General features: G+C 39.7%; 1 protein-coding gene across 1 annotated transcript; it reads right to left on the bottom strand.

Moving 5' to 3' along the window:
- Window positions 1-1309: 1309 nt before the first annotated feature.
- Window positions 1310-2679, bottom strand: LOC120464442 (C-type lectin domain family 4 member M). Its single transcript, XM_039653936.2, has 5 exons — window positions 2635-2679; window positions 2292-2462; window positions 1852-1985; window positions 1654-1754; window positions 1310-1571 (listed from the first exon to the last, which is right to left on the bottom strand). Exons 2-5 carry the CDS (start codon window positions 2311-2313, stop codon window positions 1439-1441), a joined length of 390 nt encoding a protein of 129 aa, XP_039509870.2. The 5' UTR covers window positions 2314-2462; window positions 2635-2679; the 3' UTR covers window positions 1310-1438.
- Window positions 2680-20853: the final 18174 nt, after the last annotated feature.

Genomic DNA, 20853 nt, shown 5'->3' with positions numbered 1-20853 from the left:
TGCAAACACTTTACTTAAACTTGACACATCCAATGGAACGGAACAGACTGGAATACACCCAAAAACAGACTATACAAGTACAACGATCGACAAAGACTGAAGGAAACTGAGGGAAATAAATACACAGGGAATCAAACTTAATGATGTGCAAACAGGTGAAAACGATGAACAGACGAGGAACAGGTGGCTGATGAGGGAGTGAGATCGGGAGTAGAGACAAGAGGATCCTGGGACGTGTAGTGCAGATGACGAGACAGACTGGTGCAGACGACAGATTGTGACATCACTCCCCCCTCCCGGTAGGCGTGACCTCACGCTGTAACATCAATGGGGAGGGGGGTGGGTGCCCTGGAGGCTGTGGAGGGCGTGGTCTGGAGGAGGAAGCCCCCCAGGGCGGAGCAGGCTGAGGGCGTGGCCAGGGTGGAGCAGGATGAGGGCGTGGCCAGGGCGAAGCAGGATGAGGGCGTGGCCAGGGCGGAGCAGGCTGAGGGCATGGGCAGGGCGGAGCAGGATGAGGGCGTGGCCAGGGCGGAGCAGGATGAGGGCGTGGCCAGGGCGGAGCAGGATGAGGGAGTGGCCAGGGTGGAGCAGGATGAGGGCGTGGCCAGGGCGGAGCAGGATGAGGGCGTGGCCAGGGCGGAGCAGGATGAGATTATTTACTCATCCTCATGTTGTTCCAAACCTAGAGGTGATGCTATTGATCTTTATCCACACCATGAAAACACACATGTTCAATTGCCAAACATTTGCATTTGAATTTGTTAGTAGTAAGTGCTTTTTGCGCAGCTCATAATATTCATCTAGGCAGAAGGTAGTATCAGCTTCAGACCCCTGTACGGACATTTGATCTCTAGTAAACCTGTTCTGCAACAGTCACAGGAGAAGCAGCCAGATATGGCTTATCTGCTTTTGTGGTTAGGCCCACGGCTTTTAGGTCGACATTTGTATGTGTGTTCCTCATTTCTGTTTCGTAACACTGACGTGCAGTATCTTCCACTCTTTAGTGTCATACTGCATTACATGTTTGACCACACTTTCAACTGAAAGTGCACCCCAAAAACACCTTAGACCCCAGAGGGTTACGTTGTATGGACTAAATTAAAAAATAAACCTTCTGTTTTCTAACTAAGTGATTATAAGTTTTTCATCATTTTTGCGGTAGTCATTTAAATAAACTATTTATAATTTTAGTGATATGATTTTATTTATATGCTTTTAATTTTTGTAGATAACTATTCGGCCAATTCTTCACAGGTTGTTATACAGATCATTTTTGTAATGTATAAGAACTAATATTAGTAGAATTTATTATAATAATGTAATTCATATTTCAATCTGGTGCATTTTGTAGATAGTTTAGATTTAAAAGAAATGGCAAGGGGCAAATAGAGTTGCTACAGGTCTTTATAATGACCACATATTTATTAAAATGTGTAATTTAAAATATTTTCTTCTCACAGGTCCATCTAAATGTTCTATCACATGGATAATCAGTCCATCCTTGTGACTGAATTATGGCACAATCCTCATCTTGCCAATTGCAACTGTTAGGCTGTCCGGTCGCCCAGAACCTGAAAGTACAGATCAACATAAGATGTGATACTGACTGTGCAAATCATTTATTAGATAATACTCAGTTAATTGATTCCTCACTCAGAGGTCAGTGTGCTGCCATCAACCCATGTCCATGTGCCTTCCACAGCACTGTCAGTCAGACCAATCCAGACCTGATCAGAAATGTTCCTTGTTAAATCCTAAGAAGAATAAAACAAAGATTATCTTTTTATCACTTACAGACACACACACACACACACACACACACACACACACACACACACACACTTCACTCACGGTTTCCAATCTGTTGTTGATGATGATCAGATCTGCTCCTCTCTCTCTACAGTATCTTCTGCTCTCAGTCCAGTTCTTCTTCTCATTCACAGAGGAAATGAAGTAAAGACTGGATTGATAGTAAATCCATCCATCTGTAAACGTACAGTTTCACTATACACACTTTTTCAGTCATTTTAACTTGTCTCAGTTATAGTGTTATCGAGTGGTAACTATCTCTTTCAAAATAAGTGACATTGTCAATATCATATACACAATGTCAATGATATTCATAGGGATTGAACCTACACATCAAACATCTATGCATTCCATACCTTTGTTATCAATTATTCTAAAAAGAGGAAACATTTGTACATTTTTTTTTATTGTAAATAGGTTTTACATAAAAATGTATTTAGCAGAATTATATCTGACATACAAATACCAATGAAGAAACTTACCCTTAATATTTCCAAGACTCATTTGAAGATCATTTTTTTCATTGGTCAGGTTTTCATTCTTGGATATGAACGTGAGACACAGCACTATGACTGCAGTCAGCAGAAGAACACACAGCAACGCCAAACACACCGCAGCTGCTCTCGAGCTTCTGATCTTCACACACACACCGTCTGTAGAAGGCCAACATGATATCATTCTCTTTCTTCTTAACACAGCTCACGTCAACTGAAATTATTTATTATCAATGAAATATTAATCTCAGTTCTTATGAATTCAGATGATTTTCCTTCTCTTTTGAATTTACCTTTAAACTTGAATTTACCTTTAAAAGGTTAAATTTACCTTTAACGTCATCATTTGTATAAAGATGAGTGGTTTGTCCATCTCTTTTGCAGGTTGAACTCCTTTCTATATTTTCATTTACACTTACAGTTTTGGTGCCAACAAACTAGTTTCTCTCCTGGAGTAGACTGTGTTTTGTTCCTCATCTGTGTTTGAGTGTCAAGTATTTATGCATTTGTGGAAATGTTGGAAGTATATGCAAAAGGAACTGTTTTGTGAAATGTTGGAAGTATATGCAAAAGGAACTTATTGAAAAGTCACTTAAATTTAGCTATTAAAACAATGGGCATTTAAATGCATTTATTATCACTGAATAAAGTAAAAAATTAAAGGTATAGCGGAGGATTTTCTTTTTCCGGGTGGGTAGTCTACACTGTCATAAGTGTTGATCATTATGTTTACGTAAGGCCGTCGAACGTGCTCGTCCTTATGTAGTTTTCGCTTTCAGGTGTATTATGTGTGATGAGTTAAGGTTTCAGCCATTCCTTTGAAAATGGCTGAGGGTCGAAAGAGAAAAAATGTATACGAAGTGTATGATAAGAAGAGAAAGGCCGCAGAATATAGAAACAAGACCAGAGTGATCTTGGGTGAATATTTCACACGCTACTAGACAGGTAAAGTTTGTCATGCTATTTGAAGAAATCCATTTAAAATCACAGCTAGTAAAAGTTAACATAAGCTATGAATAGCGATGCTAGCCCTGGCACAAGTCATGCATGTGCTGTGATGACACGGTAAACATCTCAATTTGTCTAAAGTAGCCTTATGGCCAAATGGTAAATGGTATCACGCTGAAATATTCTAAAACATTGTGTGTTCATTTTCGATAATTCCAATGTGTGTTAACCATAGTATTATTACACAAATGCAACAAGCTACTTCTCCATTGCATATCACGTCTTGAGTCCTCGATCACTCAATCGATCAGTATAATAAGTAAATAAAACACGTAAAGAGCATTTGACATTTTGTCTTGCATGAATGTTTTTGAGTTAGTTTATAATTTGCAACATAATTTATTTCCTTTATTTTTCCAGGAAGGTCCCATTGAGATTAAAAGACATCTCTTCCTCCAGGGAGTCCTGTCCAAGATGGCCAAACTACAAATCACACACAAACACACAACACATGTAAAACATTCCAGAAAGTCAGAGCACAATATTCATCATAAATCAAGTAAAACAACAGCATGATTCAATCATTGTAGACTGCAGTAATTTTTAAATGCATTCAGAGGAGGAATTGTTTCTAGAGAGAACAGAGACAGTAGCTTGAAACTCATTCCACAGCCATGGAGCATAGTAAGAGAAAGATGATTTTCCATGCTCTGAATGTACCTTAGTTACTACTAATTTAATCCCATTAAATGATCTAGCGCCCCGACCCTACAAAACCCATAAAGCAAGAATTATTAATAATACTTACAGGTTGTGATTCGGAGGAGGAAGCTGATCCATATACACTGGGTAAGTAAGTTACTGAGCCCTCCTTCAGGAACATCCGCTTGCGAATCCAAATTTGAATTCATTTATGTTTTTGAACGATTCGTAATTAAAAAGATGAGAACACAATCGGGCTATACTGTTGTGGTATCGTTGCAAATATGAACTCTAACCACCGATTCTTCACATGCTCGTCCCTGGTGAATGAAAACAAAGTGGCTGAACTATCTTTGCATTGTAGAGCACAGCGTCTTCTCGACATGATGCTATGATGAAGTATTTGTGTTCTAGACTTCAAGTTTACACTTCCGTCTGCTTATGTTTCGTATCTACGTCACTACGAAACAGCTAATGACTCGTTTCAAAAACAATTCAATTCATAGACTCAGAGTCGACTCTCACTTTTGAAAGACAATAACTTTATATACGGTGCACTTTCAGAAATAAATCTTTGCAGAATGTTTTCATTCCCTTAGAGCTATATTCCACACTAGATGAACAATCATTTTACAAGGCCATAAATTGCATTTAGCCACGTCTTACAGTTTTTTTTCAATTGGTTACACACTAAAAAAAAAATTTCCACACAATTTGCAAAATTCTACTCCAATGAGCAAAACACCTCCACAGATTTGCACAACATTACACACAATGTCTGCTTCACCCTTTTTGCAAAACATTACACACAGTTATTTGTAAAACTCTACACACATTTTTACACCAGGATTGTGAGGTTACTTCCTTTTGTCATTACAAAGCACTGGATTCCCAATGACCACACTAATGAACAAATTGCATAATCACAACCACCAGGTGTGGAAGCACAGATGTGCTAATTTGAAAACGCAGCATTCAGTTGTGCTATAAAAGGCAGCAGGTGAGTACAACTGTCTTCAACAAAAATGGAAGGAGTTAGAAGAAGAAGAAGAGTGAGAATGAGAGAGGGGGAGCTCAAAGAGGAGATGAAGGTGGTAGAGGAAGAGGAGAAGAAGTAGGTAGAGGAGGAGGAGGAAGAGGAGAAGGAGGAGGTAGAGGAAGAGGAGATCGAGGTAGAGAAAGAGGTAGAGAAGGACTTGAAGGGTTGATGCTTCAACAAAGAAGACGAGGGCCAAATTTGACACGAGAAATCAGAGCAACACTTATTGACCATGTTGTCAACCATGGACTGACACTGGTGGACAAATCTCAGCAGAAATACTGTGGCGTCAGTAATTCGGACATTTCATAGAGAGAACAGGTAAGCTAACCACACAGTAAATTGAAACTGAAGCTTGCTGTACTTGTCATCATTAATGTTTACTGTCACATTTGACAGTAATAATAAGGGATCGGTTGTTCGTGTTTGTAGCTCCGGAGAATTTCTTCACAAATCCTTGATTTTCTTCTTTACCACTTATTTATAAACAAGCACTTTCTATTTTTATATTATGTGAACTTATCCTCGATAGTATTCCTTATAAAAAACAATTGGATTGCTTTGATATCGCTACTTATATCCAAGCTCCCTAAATCCTGGCTACTAGCCTTTAGCCCGCTAGCATTCCACGCGTGCCCTCTCGCCTATTGATCGTCTCATTTTACACCCGTTTCACTGAATCCTGGTTATTTCCGACATTTCAATCCTAAATTAGTAGTGATAGTTGTAGTATCACTACTAATTTACTGATCATCCGTTATAATGGCGAACATATCAGATGCGTGTCTAACATTACCTTTGAGTGCAGATGAAGACACATTCGAGCTCTTCACGGTGAAGCAGGAGCTGGAATACGTCGAGAAACAGATCCGCGGTCTGCTGGTGAAGCAAGCCGAGCTGCTGGATCGGCGCTCAACGCTTGAAGCATCACGCGCCGACGCTAACAAATCAAATCACTCTTTGACTCCGAGTTCATCTACGCCGTACGTTACTCTGCCGAGGAAGATGCGATCATCTAAGGCTTCATTCACTCCGGCACCGAAACAACATGGACCATGGATCACACAGCGGAAGACTCGAGCCAGGACTAGAGCTGCCTCTCCGCCCCTCCCGGTCTTCGAGATCTCCACCCGGAACCGCTTCTCCCCTCTTCGCGAGCCGGAACGCGATGACGCCGTGATCATCGGCACATCCATAGTCCGCCATGTCCGCGCTAATTCGGATAAAGGTAAAGTGCGCACTCACTGCTTTCCTGGTGCTCGTGTTCTTGATGTTGCTGCACAGGTTCCCGAGATCCTGAACGGGGACGAGCGCGTCGGAGCTGTTGTGCTGCACGCGGGAGCGAACGACATCAGGCTGCGGCAGACGGAGGTTCTGAAGAAGGACTACAGTAGCCTGATCGAGACGGTACGCAGCACAGCGCCTAAAGCAGCGATCATCGTGTCTGGACCGCTTCCCACGTACAGACAAGGACAGGAAAGGTTCAGTAGACTTTTTGCATTAAATGAATGGTTAATGTCATTGTGTAATGAACAGGGGCTGCACTTTGTAAATAACTGGCATCTGTTTTGGGAAAGACCGAGGCTGTACAGCACAGATGGTCTCCATCCCAGCCGAATCGGAGCGGCTGTGCTGTCGGACAACATTTCCAAGACATTACGCACCAGATGACTAATGAGTCAAAGTCCAAATTACAGCCTTTGCGGTCCAAACTTAACTAATAAGCATAGTGTGGAACATTATATAGAAACTGTGTCTATTCCTCGTTTAGTGAAGCCAAGGAGAACTGGCCCCCGACTGAGCCTGGGTTCTCCCAAGGTTTTTTCTCCATCCAATCTGATGGAGTTTGGTTCCTTGCCACTGTCGCCTTGCTTTTGGCTTGCTTTGAGCTTGCTCAGTTGGGGTTATTTATTTAGTGTTTAGCAATGTTGTTGATCTGTGTTGTGCTACTTGCATGTTATCACTGTGAAGCTGCTTTGATACAATCTGTATTGTGAAAAGCGCTATATAAATAAATGTGACTTGACTTAATACACACACACACACACACACACACATATATATACAGTATATATATATATATATAACATATTTCTTTTTTTTTCTTCTTTTTTTTTTTTACATAGGATTGAGGGTAGAGGACACCAAGGTGGAAGGGGCCCTATGTTCACTCGTGCACAAGAGGCTGCCATTGTGAACATGGTTTTGGCCAATAATTGTATCAGGCTGCGAGAAATCCAAGCCAATATCATCAATGATGACAATATTTTTTTTAATAACATACAACGAGTCTCTCTGTCAACATTAGGTCGAATCCTAAAGAAAAATCAAATATACATGAAGCAACTGTATCGGGTACCATTTGACAGAAATCCAGAGAGAGTGAAACATCTGCGCAATGAGTATGTGGAGGTATGTATTCTTCATCTTACTATCTATAATGGTGTTGTATTGTGCACTGCTCATAATGTTCCATCACAAAAAAACAAAAAAAAAAACAATACAATGCATATTGAATAGCATCTTATTGTCTTTAATGTGTTTCAGAGAGTCTTGCAAATGGATGCAGCAGAAATTCAACATGAATTTATATATGTGGATGAGGCTGGATTTAACCTCGCGAAAACAAGAAGAAGAGGGAGAAATGTAATTGGACACAGGGCAATCACACAAAATGGGGTCCTCCACCACCATGCAAATCTGGGACCCTATAATGCAAATCTAATTCTTGCATTTCTTGACCGATTGCATGAGATTGTCACAGCATTACACCAAGTGGACCAGATGCGGTACATTGCTGTTTGGGACAATATCTCATTCCATCGGGCTGCTCTGGTCCAGAATTGGTTCTATGATCACCCTGATTTTGAAGTCTTATACCTTCCCCCATATCCTGAATCCTATAGAAGAGTTTTTTTCAGCGTGGCGGTGGAAGGTATATGACCTGCGGCCCTATGACCGTTTGCCCCTTATTCAGGCCATGGAGCAGGCCTGTGATCTTATTGAAGCAGCTTCTGTGCAGGGGTGGATTCGTCACACAAGGCGATTCTTCCAACGGTGCCTTGCCAATGAAGACATAGCCTGTGATGTGGATGAAATCTTATGGCCCGATCCAGCCAGACGGAGAGATGAATAGTTACAGTATTCTTGTTGGTTTTACAATTGTTTTATGTAATTTCTGTTTACTTTACTTTTCTTCAGAGTCAAAGCGTATGTACTGTAATTCATGCAGTAATTTTTATTTGTCTACAGATTTTATGTTTCATTGATTTCATTGTTGGTTTATTACTGTAACTGATTATGGTAAGGCATACTGTAAATAAATACTTATGAGTCTGCAGAAATCAGTGTTGTGCAGTGCTTGGTAAGTTTATAGTAGGCCTATTTGTGTACATTCTCCCTATATCTCAAACTAATCATGAAGAATGTTGTGGGTTTGTCACTATTTTTTTTTCATCTAAATTATCCCTTACATAACAATATCTGGCCAAAATCTAGCACATGCTATTTCCAAAATATATATCTTTTTACAAATGTGTTTTTTATTTATCACAGCAGTGTGAAACTGGCTGCAATAGTGCTGCAACTTGTGCAGTCGCTGCTTAGAAATGCAACATTGTAAAGGGTCCGTCTGAAACAGTGTTGCGCAGCGTTGAGTTTTTTCACTCAACAGTAAACCAAGTCAAATTTCTTGTACATGCATGTATAGGCTACTCACAGTAATGTGATTCAATAAATAGGATTTTAATTTCTAGATGAATGCTCAGATTAGAAGAGATTTTTGTGAGCTATATTTTTTCTTTATAATAATTGCATCATAAATGTAGGCTTCAATCTAAAAACGTACCAATGGCATTGTGCAGCCTGTGTCCGAAACACCCAAGGTTTGTCCAGTTGTTCAGCTGCAGTGCTCTGATCATGTTTGATCCACTGTCGGTCGTCATACATACTTGACGTGACTCTTTTAAACCCCAACAGGAAAATGCATCCCTCAGACCTGAAGCGATTATTTCCCCGGTGTGGTCGTCAGGAAAATATGAAGTTTGTAGGCATTTGCTTTGCAGTTTCCAGTCAACGTCAATGTAGTGGATTGTGAGGCTGATGTACGGTTCTGTGGTACGGCTTGACCATAGATTGGCAGTGGTGGAGAAAAATGCAACATTACTTATTTCGTTGTAAACTTTTTCTCGACATTCGGTGTAAAGCTGTGGCAGGCATGTTTGGCTAACATATTTACGGCTGGGGATCTCGTATCTTGGTTCCAGAGTTTGAATCAACTTTTTGAAACCTTCTTTCTCCACAGTTTGAATGGGTACCATGTCCTTTGCTATGTGATGTGTTATGGTACTTGTTATGTCTTTCCACTTTTTGCTCGTCTTGTCATAACGAGTACCGGCAGCGAATGAAGACTTTATTGATTGCTGAGTCAGAGTAGGAGTCGTCTTCGGGCGTGCTTCGTCCCCGGGAAACCCCGTTGCACGCATTTGGGTGCATTCCTCATATTCGCGGACATGCATGGTTTTCAAATGATTAAATAGATTACTGGTGTTTCCACCTTTGGCTGCAACAACACGGCGACACAACTTGCATGGTATTGTTTGTTGGTCGATGTCTGAGATTTTGAATCCAAACCAGTTCTATACGACAGATGAGCCCCCCTTCTTTTTAACCAATTCTTCATCGTGCTCTTCTGCATGTTCGCTCATCTTGTTCAATTTTGCAGTGCCTTTTATTAAATATCGCTTATTATTGCTGCTGTGTGTTTGAGGAGCCTAGTTGTGAGCCTAGTTAAAATACTTTTATGTAGATTATTTATGTGTATTCTGAGGATATACATCTCAATCAAAATATGTTTTATTTTTTCCACAGAAATAATAATGTCATACAAGTTTAAGAGGGCAAAAGGGTGAGTAAGTGATGAGAAAATTCTCACTAACTGAACAAAAAAACAAATTAAATAAACATTTCACATTAAAATTATAAACATATTTCCATAGACAGAGAACACACGCTTTAAACGGTATAAAAAAATTAAAACGTAATAATTGAAGAAGAAACCATGATAAAGTAAAATATGAATGCAGTGAATGTATGTCTATCAATTAACCATTTACTGCTAATAATGGCAGGTCATCCATTTACCAGCTCTGGACCAGATCATGACTGAGTTGATTTTTCAATGAACTTAAAACAACATTGTTGAAAGCAAATTCAGTTGAATGGGAAAACAACATAGTAGGGGTTCAATCTTCAGCTGGCTGGCAGCTGCCAGTCTGATTCTGGCATGTCACATGACCTGTAAGTGGCTGGCTGGTTGTCTGGCAGTCTGCCTTTGACAAGTTTCAGAAACCATTGTTTTTTGGAAGTTTTTTATGTTTTGTGTTCCTCTCTTTCTATCTCATTTATTATGCATCTGTTGATATGAGGCTGTTCTTTAGTATATTTAATGTTTTGGGGACTGCTATCCCAATTAAACCAGTCAAATGACCATGATTAGACAACCAGCCAGCCACTTACAGGTCACGTGACATGATGGCAGAATCCAACCGACTGCCAACCAGTTGAAGATTGAACCCATACTCAACAACAGCAATATACCTTTATATGATATAATGTAAAGCATTCGAAACAATGTAGAAAAGCTACTGACCTCTAATGTGATGTCAAAGGGAATTGTGTGCCACCTTCTTTCTTTTCTTCTGTTTGTTGTCTATTAGTACAGGCTCATAAGATTCGCTCAAATTTTGTGATGAGGAGGTAGTGTCATCACTGTGATCATGCTGGTGGGCTACTTGTTTGACATTGAAAGGTGCTAAAAAAAACTTTTTCAAATCATCACTTTTTCGAATGACATCAGTTATTGACAATTAATTGTAAAAGGGTAAGGATAAGGTTATAGGATAAGGGTAAGGTTATACTGCTGTTATTGTGTCACGAAATGTAGTTTTAAGAGTTTTTCAGGCGAGAAAGTAGTTTCTTAAAGCTCAAATCTGTGGTTTATTTATAGATTTATGATAATTTGACTGAGATCCATTCCAAGCGATCACCGAACGCTCGTGTCCCCCGCCTGGAACAGCCTTTCCTCGGCTAGTCATCCTGATGTTTGCCGCTGACTCTGACGTCTCTGTAGTGGTTAAACATGAGATATAGTTCGTCTTGTATAAACCTAACAGGTGATCTTTGGTCTCGTGAATCTATAATTCGTTCCTTGGCCAATAGTTTTGGCAGAAGGCTACGTGAAGTTTCATATCTTTGAGCGCTGAATTATATTTGACTGACTGAATTGTATAAATTCAATGTATTGTATAAATATAGGCTAACGTTCAATAGGCTATGCGTTGCCTGAACCACATTTGTGTGCTTTAGAATGTTTACAAAGTATTGAAATGAAATCGAAAAGAAGCAGAGTGGTGTTTTATAACATATTTCGTTTTATTGTTCCCTAAAATGAACATACAGAGATAACCGGAGTCGCTGAGTGCCGCGTTCAAGAACGCGCTGTTCCATTAGCAGAATTACATTTACATTACATTTCATAGACTCAGGAAGTCAACCGCTCATTCGAGGACAGAGGAGAGTGCGGCTGACAATAAACGTGACGTTTAAGAAAAATAAGACTTTAAAGACGAAAAACCACGAATACATGTTATATTGCACCCCATAAACACAATCATGCAAAGAAAAAAAGCAGTCAACCCCCCCTTTAAATAAATGTATTACACAATAAATGATTATGTTCACAGACAAAATAAATGTTCATTTATTAAATGAGTGTATCCCTTTTTACAGATATGATGAATATGTGTTACAATGTAGAGTTAGCCTAACACTTTCCAGGAACCTAAGCACATTAGATTTTATATCATGTTAACAGAAAATTGTAGCCTATATAAAACAATCTGATGGTATAATTTAATCAGACAAGCTTAATGTCTAACAAACTGAATTTTGCTTAACTCTTTACTTCAGAGAAATAACAGTAAGTGGCAAAATTTATATGCAGTAATCTGAAATACTTCTAACCAGGGTGCGATTTGTGAAAAAAACAGAGGGGGGGATGTTTTGAAAAAAAAAAATCATAAAAAAATTCATGAACTTCATCACTGCATTTGCAGGAAAAAAAATTCTTAATAACTTATGAAGTATCCTAACGTAATATTTTTAATAGCTTCCCACACATATATGAACTGTGATCATGCACAACGAAAAAACATGCAATTAAATCAATAGATTAATAGTAGAGGCTAATTTAGATCAGCCTCTCCTGAACCAGGGATTGATCGCAAAGTTAAACCACAATAGAAACAGTTTTACTGCTGCTGTTACGTTAAAGTTATAATGTTAACGTTACATCGCGATGCTGACCTACAGTGAAATAATAAATAAAAAAAACAGATGCATTATCTATGTTTGTTAATTCGCCTCATTTGAGCCGCAGAACCTCTAGACGCGCGTAAACGCATCTTTACATTGAATTAACATTAAATCACTCGCGCCAGGTGTTCAAGAGTGAGTGACTAATCAAAAAACATTTGCTTTAATCTCAGTTGAGTGAAACACCGTGTGTATATACTCGGCCATTCTCAGTGACTGGACACTAGCTCTGCTTGTCATCATGGAAACAGAAAATCAGATTGTGATGTTTATTCTGAATAGCTATGCTGCCTTCATTTCTACAAGCAGCTCCACAGCCCAGCGCGGTTCTGCAACCGTCTCGCGAGTGTTGATACGCTATTATACGAGGTGTAACCAATCAGATAGCGCCGTGGGCGGGACATTGAGCAAGTCTGCAGACTCGTGCAGAGCGGCAGAGCCAGCCAAAGTAGCGCATTTAAAACTAAAATTAACTTTAATCAAAGCACGGATCCGTGATAAGTTTTCTGATCCGTCTCACCACTAGTGTAGGATCACTGATCACTTTGAGGGGGGGATAAATTTATCCCCACCGGGGATAAAAATAATTAAGCAGAGGGAGGGATACATTGACCAGAAAGGGGAAAATCCCACGCATCCCCCCCGGCAAATCGCACCCTGCTTCTAACAACTAGCATCATTCAAGGGTCAAAAACTTGGTGAGCACTTTTCTTACTCGGTTCCCCTCAGTTTCATTGCATTCTGTTCTGAAATTATTGTGCTGTGTTGGTGGCTGGAAGTCTCTGTCATATTGGATAGCTGCAGCAACATTTTGGTCTGGGATGATTTCCCTGTTTGCATCGTGAACGCTGCCAGGCCATTTAATAACAACGTCCATGAATGTGTACTTGTAATCACAGGTAGCCTGTACATTCAAGGAGAATTTGCCTTTCCTGTTGATGTAATCCGTGGAGTTTGCTCAAGTGTCTGTACCTCTGGTTCTGTGAAGGGAAGTGAAACATACTTGGGTCCCAGGTGAAATGTGATAGCCCTGCACACTTCTCGGATTGTTTTAGACACCGTTTGTCGGGCTAATCCAAACGCATTCGCCGTTTTCCGCAATCTACCTTCGTCGCTTAAATAGTACAGAATACATGCCACCTTTGTAACAACGTCCACCGGTGATCTCATTCGTGTTGTATGGCCTTGAATGTGAGGTCGTAACAGTTCACTCAGATGATACAGAGCATCCCTAGACATCCTAAAGTTTTCACGCCACTCCTCAGGCACGACAATTTCACGCACAAAGTTATCCCACCACACACGGCAGCGTCCAGGTCTCACCCAAAATCTCCGCTCCATGTACGGTCTGAAACGCAACTGTCCTCGAGTTCCGCCGCTAAGCAACTGTGAGTAAACATTCTGTGTCCTTTGAAGAAACGCAATCTGCAGTATGTACAAACTGATATTAATTTTTAACAAGGCTGTCAAAACGGACAGCATACAAAACAACTGCTGGACAATGTTCACCATCTTGGCTGAATTGGTCATATGACTGCATCACATGACTAAAAATACGTCATCGTATTCAAAAGCCTCCGTTTTGACAGTCCACACTACAACGCGAAAACGGCATTTTCAAATTTATCCACTTTGGAGAGTGTTTTCCAAAAGCTACGTTTTCGTCGACTTAAAACGCCGTTTCAGTGTGGACGGAAGGCCAAAACGGAGAGAAAAATTCATTACTTAAAAACAGTCAGGACAGGACGTGGAAACAGGGCATGTGTAACGCAAAGTTGAGATGTTGCCCAGAGATAAAAACATAGCAGTTGTCGGATGAACAGATGCACGAGAGACGAGAATTGTCGTATTTCCCCGCGTTTAATAAAACCACTCAAACTGGTCACAATAGAAAAATAAAATAAAAGAAAGAATATAAAAGAGTCGGCAGAGCGGTTATCTCCTCTCCTCATTTGTCAAAATCTAACTGACACTACACACTATACTATGCGCAGTTCTCATCTCAACTCAGATTTCTATAAAGCACAAAGTGACCGTTTTACACATGTCCCGGGAAAAAACAGGACTATTAGTCAGCCTATACTATACTATTATTACTGAAATACTAATATAAATATTATCATACAGCTCTTTATGCTCCGAGACCAGCAGCTCAGCATTCATCTTGCCCATAGGTATCATATCTCTTCTTCGCCGTATGTGTGCTCGGCAAGACCGTTTTGTGTTTGAGCGCCCTCAAGTTGTGTTTTATTGTAACTTCAGAAGTACCAGACACGTGAGCAAACCCGCCGATCTCGAACACTCACATTTGCGCCCATTGTTTAGTCACGAGGCGTTAAACGTCGACAAATAACGAGCGCGAAATTCGTCCCGGTGTGAACAGGCCTTAAGGGGTTAGGCTCAAAATCTTCGGGCTTGAAATGTAAACTGCTTACCGTCTTATTTTTAAGTGCTTCAAGTGTTGTGTCCTAACGGAGCTTAGGGTTATTGATAGCCCGTGGCCACTTTTGGCACAAGTCCTTATCATTCGGGAATCTGTGAATACTTACTCCGGGTATTTTCCTTGTTCTTGAACAACATCCCGGTACTACACAAGTGCACACCATTTCGTCACAAAACGAGTATTGACTACATAATTGGGTCGCAAAATAAATCTTCACAACAATTTGTGCCAAATAATTTGCAGTAGCCTAGAGTGGAGCTCAACTCTAATACACTTTGATGGGCAGAGTAGTGGGAGTGGCCTGTGGAGCTGAGCATTGCAATGCATTATGGGGATTGTTGTATAAAGTACACAAGCTCTAAAAAGTTATTTTCTGCCTTTTAAAGTCCAAGAAGGACCAAAATTTAAAAAAAAATTATACTATTCTGCTACATATATGATCCACTTTCAATACACTTTCATGTCTCCACCGGTGGAGTGTGAAATTTTCTTAAAAAATATCAGTGCAAAAACTTGCCTTGAAAAAATTAAGTAAATTTTACATATTGTTTTTTACAGTGTGGTATTTAAAAATATATAATATATAGAGTGTGTGAAATTTGAGCTGTGATGTGTTTTTACCTGTTATATAGAGGGTTGAAAGGTTCAGCTCACTTCTGGGTACAAATTTGCCCCCAAAATATGGCTAAGTAGGCACACTAAGGCTAAGTATAGCTTTTGTTTTGGGCACAACCGAGTCATTGTTTGACATCTAGTGACTACATGGTATTCATTACAGAATGCTAACGGCAAAAAAAGGTTGATTTACTAATTGTTCACTCATGCTTTTCCACTCTCTCTTAAACCTCAATGTTACTTAAAAAAAGGTAGCCAAATCATTAAACTGCAATAAACAGGCCGATTTTGCTAGGAAACCAATTTCCTAATGGTTCTCAGACTTCCTAAGACACTATTACCATCCCACCCATATGCAGTTTCTATTTAAACCAATGTCATTGTCACAAATCTGTATTATACAATTATAATGTCATAACGTCCCTCCAAAATCTGGTATTTTGTGCAAGTATTTCTTACATCATCTTCTATTAATATGTGCATCAAAATGGGGATGTTTTAGATAGATGTCTATTATATTGTAGCTTCCCTTCAATTTTGGCATGATGACAGTCATCTGGTATCCATTAAAGGCTTTCTGATTTACCCAACAAAAAAAAAAAAATGTCAAAAAATAAGTTAATTTTACTTACATTTTTTAAAATTTTACTGTTAGATTTTCTTAAGAAAATTTAAGTGGCCTGTGCAGAATATAAGAAATTGTTTATATGGATTATAGTAATCCTTTGTTTTTTTGTCTGTCTGTCGTATTTGTATGTTTTTATGGACTTTGTTTTTCTGAGTCTGAAATAAAGAAGTGATGACAACATGGACTGATGCTTCTGCTCTTGGACACAAGCTATAAATCAGGAAGCTCTTTGTTATTCCTGCACTTTTGGTTTTTGAAGTGCACATGTTTGTTAAAGCAGAATCATTGTGGTCAAATCAGCTGCTGACTGACAGAACTGAGACAAATGCTACTACGTTCTCAGGAAACAGGCATGACTATTTCTCTACAGATGGATAATGGTTAAGCAGCGAGTTGCATCACTGTATGGGAAACACAGCCCTGGGTAGTTGCTAGACTGTTGCAACATATGGGTCTTTAGATATGGATAATTTGACACCCATTTCATCATGCAACAGGGCAAAATTGTGTTATTACTACTACAAGATTTCTGGAGCATGTGCACTGACTAGGGCCTTGTCCACACTAATACCTTTTCGTTTGAAAACACATCTTTTCTCTCAGTTTTTGCCTACTTTTTTAAAACATCAACATTTTTTTGCAGACTTTGAGAAATAATGGAGAGCAGCTTTAAGAGCACATTTTCTCTGGCAGACACTCAGACAAGGTACATGGAAAGCTGAATGAGTATGCAGGTCTGTGTTTGTTCAGTGTAGGGTTACTGCTTCTGCAAAAATGTTGGCAGCTCCCTCTATGAACAGACTGATTTTTCCATGGGTGCTTTCTTTGCCAGGGGTGTTGTGCTACATATATTATTGAAGAAGAGTCTAAGTCCAACTTTCCAACTTTACATATATGAAATCCACAAACCTCATTTTTGGCTGAAATCCATATACATGGCTGCTCAGATTACTTGTAGAGTTGAGCTGACTATAGGGACAGTGCATGAAGCTCAGAGCATTAACACTGACTTCTTGTCAGTCACAATGCATACCCCACATTTATAGCAATTATATTATGTTACATATTATCTGGCTTATTAACAATAATTCTATGACAAACACCAGTGTTTCCCAGTCCTTTTCCTGGAGTCACACCAAACAGCACACATTTTTGAGCTCTTCCTAATCAAACACACCTGATTCAACTCATCAGCTTGTTAGTAGAGACTCACGGCTATGTTCAGACCATCAGGCCTTGTCCACACGGACACAGGTATTTTTATAACCAGAATTTTTCCTCCTGCAGTTAAAAAAAATCTCTGTCTACTCTGTCCATCCATCATCACCCCCTCGAACTTGTAAACTTGTCTCTGTTTTGGATTAGAGGATATCTTGCTTCTGGCTGGAGCTTTTAAAGGAGGAAAGACACACGGAGGACCTTACAGCTGTTGTCCAGCGACGCTACGGGAGAGCACTCTACACAAAGGAGACATACGTACCCAGCTACCCACCTGGCTGGCAGTGAGTCCCCCTCTTGGATCCATCGCCCCCTGTGCCAACCACCTACTGTATAGACGCCGCTTGAAGCTAAACTTACCTGCTACCCACCTGTCCGGTGAAAGAGTCCCCTCCTGGCCTGTGGTCTCGGTCCTGGTCCGCCTGGATAGCTGTCCGCCTGTATTACGCCTAAAAGGGTCTACTTACCACGCTCACCCACCTGTCCGGTGAAAGAGTCCCCTCCTGGCCTGTGGTCCCGGTCCTGGTTCGCCTGGATAGCTGTCCACCTGTATTACGCCTAAAAAGGGTCTACTTAACACACTCACCCACCTGTCCGGTGAAAGAGTCCCCTCTTGGCCTGTGTTCTCGGTCCTGGTCCGCCTGGAGAGCTGTCCGCCTGTATTACGCCTAAAAGGATCTACTTAGCACGTTTACTCACCTGCACGCCGGACTGGCGCTCGACTCCCTCCTCCTCTGTGGCTGCCAGCGACCCGGGTCGGCGCAGTGAACCTCCTGGTCTCCTCCCTCTTGCAGAGAGATTCGAAGCCCATATTAAGACTTTTAATTCTTGCTTTTATTCAATAAAGATTGTTACTTTTAGAAATTCTGTCTGTCTGTTTGGTCTCTGGCACGCTCCTCGAGGTGGTCCTGGGTTTGAGGGGTGGGTGCAGTCTGGCTTGGCCCCCCTGACCTGTCACGCATACGCTTTTGTTTCAGAGGTGGCCAAACTCTCTGCCAAAAGACCCGCCCTCTTCTGACTTTGATTGGCCCTGATCCTGATGGTATTAAACAAACCAATCAAACCAACAGTGGCAGCGAGTATTACCCAATCAGGAAGATGAATGATAACATGACTCGAAACAGCTATATCGAGTCTCCAGTTGGTCACTGTATCTGCATCTCTGCTGCTGTCCTTGCCACATTAGCCATTATTTCATTTTGTGCACTACAATAAAAATTCACTAAACAGTTTACAGAAAATTCATATTTTCACCCTGTCATGTGGACAAAAAACTGAATTTATAAGTAAGTGAAAGTTTAAGACATCAATAAGAGACTGTGCTCGCTATAGTAGTTTCAAGGCATGTTATCATTCATCTTCCGGCAATACTAGCTTGAGTGAGTAATTAGTACTGAAGCCTATCCAGTGGATTATTCTACAAAATGTTTACTGACACACAAACACAGAGACTGCACACACCATCGCTAAATACATTCTGTGAACCTTTTGACTCTTACTTCTTTGAGAAGCTTCAATGGTCAAATGTCCAGGGCAGACATGCGTAAGTGTGGTGGTTAACATCTGCCTGATAGATGGAGTGAAAACATGACCTCCAACCACTGTAAACACATACTGTGACCAAAGAGAAACCTCACTGGAGATGGCAAGTTACACGTATTCAGAGCTATAACTACGAAACAAAAACAGGCCAACTTCGTCACTCAAATGAACCCTAAACTACAACATTTTCAACCTCTAAAAGGGCTACATTTACAGGAGCTAGTAACATAGAGGATATAACAAAATAATGCAATGTATATAAATCACTGTATCAAACTAGATTTTTACATTTTCAGAAGAACACGTGACAAACTGTCCAATTTCCAGACAGTTAGAAAGTCCAGACTCCGGTTCCCTTGGCAGGCAGTAAATCTGCACTTTTAGTCCAACCATAAAGCCTGAGCGACCCACTGCGGCTCTGAAGGTCACCAGGTCACCCCAACAATAAAGCTTGTCATGGACACATGTTTGTTGACTGTCTGTTATAGATAAATTGCTTGTGGTTTTTGAGAACTTATTGGAAGTATTAAACCCTTTAACTTACTTCTCAACCAAACGGTTGAGCACATTTTGAGTCACTATATTTTATTGAGAGGAGTACCAAACTTAACTCAAACTGATTGAGCCATCTCTATCATCTGGTTGTGGTATATTATGCAAAAAAAAAAAAAAAAAATCCACTAGATTTCACAGTGCCAATCAACAGCACTTGTCACAACACTTCTTCTAACATGGATGTCAGAAACAAATAAATCACCCCAGCCATGTGAACTGATTTGCTGAAATTTTACAAGCTAAGCATTTTTTTTTTACATATTACAGTGTAAGAGCCTTAACTTTACAAAATGATGTTACTTGGTGCTATGAAAAACATTTAGTATAATAATTTTTCAAAAACATGGTCAACCAAACGGTTGATTTGGCACATAACAGTTAATTGTCACCCCCCTTTTTGAGAATGGACATTACAATGCACTATTAAAACTTGGTTGTAATTCAAGTATGCTTTGGAATAAAGACCCAAGTTTAGTCTTGTGTTAGATTTTGTTTAGGCATAATACCAAAAATGACATAAATTCCATTGAATTTAATTGTATGCATTCTCCTGTAACAAATTAATAAATTTCCGTCCAAATATCACTTCTGTTACAAAATATGGAACCTTCAGACTCAGACCTTTCTGACAATGTGTTTTGTCAAGATTAGAAAAGGATTTGATCATAATATGATGGGCAATGAAAAAGTATGGCAAAGTATGAATTCCGGCACCATTTATTACTGTTAAGTGACATCTCAACCACTAGGCCGATATTTAAAAAAAATTATGGGATGTGTCGAAAAAATAATACATTGAGTGTGGTTACTAGTGACTTAAGAAGATAAGAAATGCAAACAAAAACATTTTCTATAACTTTTTTCTTGGTGCGTACTTCAAAGGATTAAGATTCAGCTCTTCATGGGAAAGAAATTTTGTAACTTTTATATATGGAACTTTTCTTCTGAAATGAATCCTTTTTTTATTGCCTGTGTGTGAAGGGGTTGTCCTCTCCAAGCTCTAAATATTGGATAAATCAAAGAGACATTTGGATACAGGGTACGTTTTATTCTGTGTTATAGCTTGTATTCAATTAAATTCCAGGATAATGGAAGGGACTGACAGACTTCAAATTCAAAACTGGTCTATCAGATTTGCTGTTAACAGAGCTGTTTCTGTTTTATAAATGTCGTGGCACTGATATCAACACAGAAAATGTGAATAAAGCTAAATTTATAGTGGCAGAAATAGTGATGTTTTTTTCTGAAACTGACTTGTGCACTCAATATCAAACTTTGCTCTTGTATATACCACATTACTGTGGTTAAGGTTACAGAAAGGTTAATTTTGCATTTTTAATGGTTCAAAATAATGTGACATTCGTACATCCTGGTAATCTTGTCAAAGGATTGCCAAGTTTTAAGACTGTTAGAAGTTCTATTTTTATACTGCTTAATGTTATTACATTACATGTCTCAAGTTTTAAAGGAGAGGTGAACAAAACAG

This window comes from Pimephales promelas, chromosome 16 (assembly GCF_988280905.1).
Source record: "Pimephales promelas chromosome 16, fPimPro1.hap1.1, whole genome shotgun sequence".
In the NCBI taxonomy this organism is placed as follows: Eukaryota; Metazoa; Chordata; class Actinopteri; order Cypriniformes; family Leuciscidae; genus Pimephales; species Pimephales promelas.
This window is presented reverse-complemented; position numbering and strand designations above follow the sequence as displayed.

What these genes read in the sequence shown, in the direction of transcription:
- LOC120464442 (XM_039653936.2), bottom strand. Translation starts at nt 2,313, where the DNA reads ATGAGTCTTGGAAATATTAAGG. An exon ending in GAGTCTTGGAAATATTAAGG is followed by an intron (nt 1,986 to 2,291) that starts GTAAGTTTCTTC and finishes GTACGTTTACAG; the next exon opens with ATGGATGGATTTACTATCAA. An exon ending in GGCAGCACACTGACCTCTGA is followed by an intron (nt 1,572 to 1,653) that starts GTGAGGAATCAA and finishes CTGTACTTTCAG; the next exon opens with GTTCTGGGCGACCGGACAGC.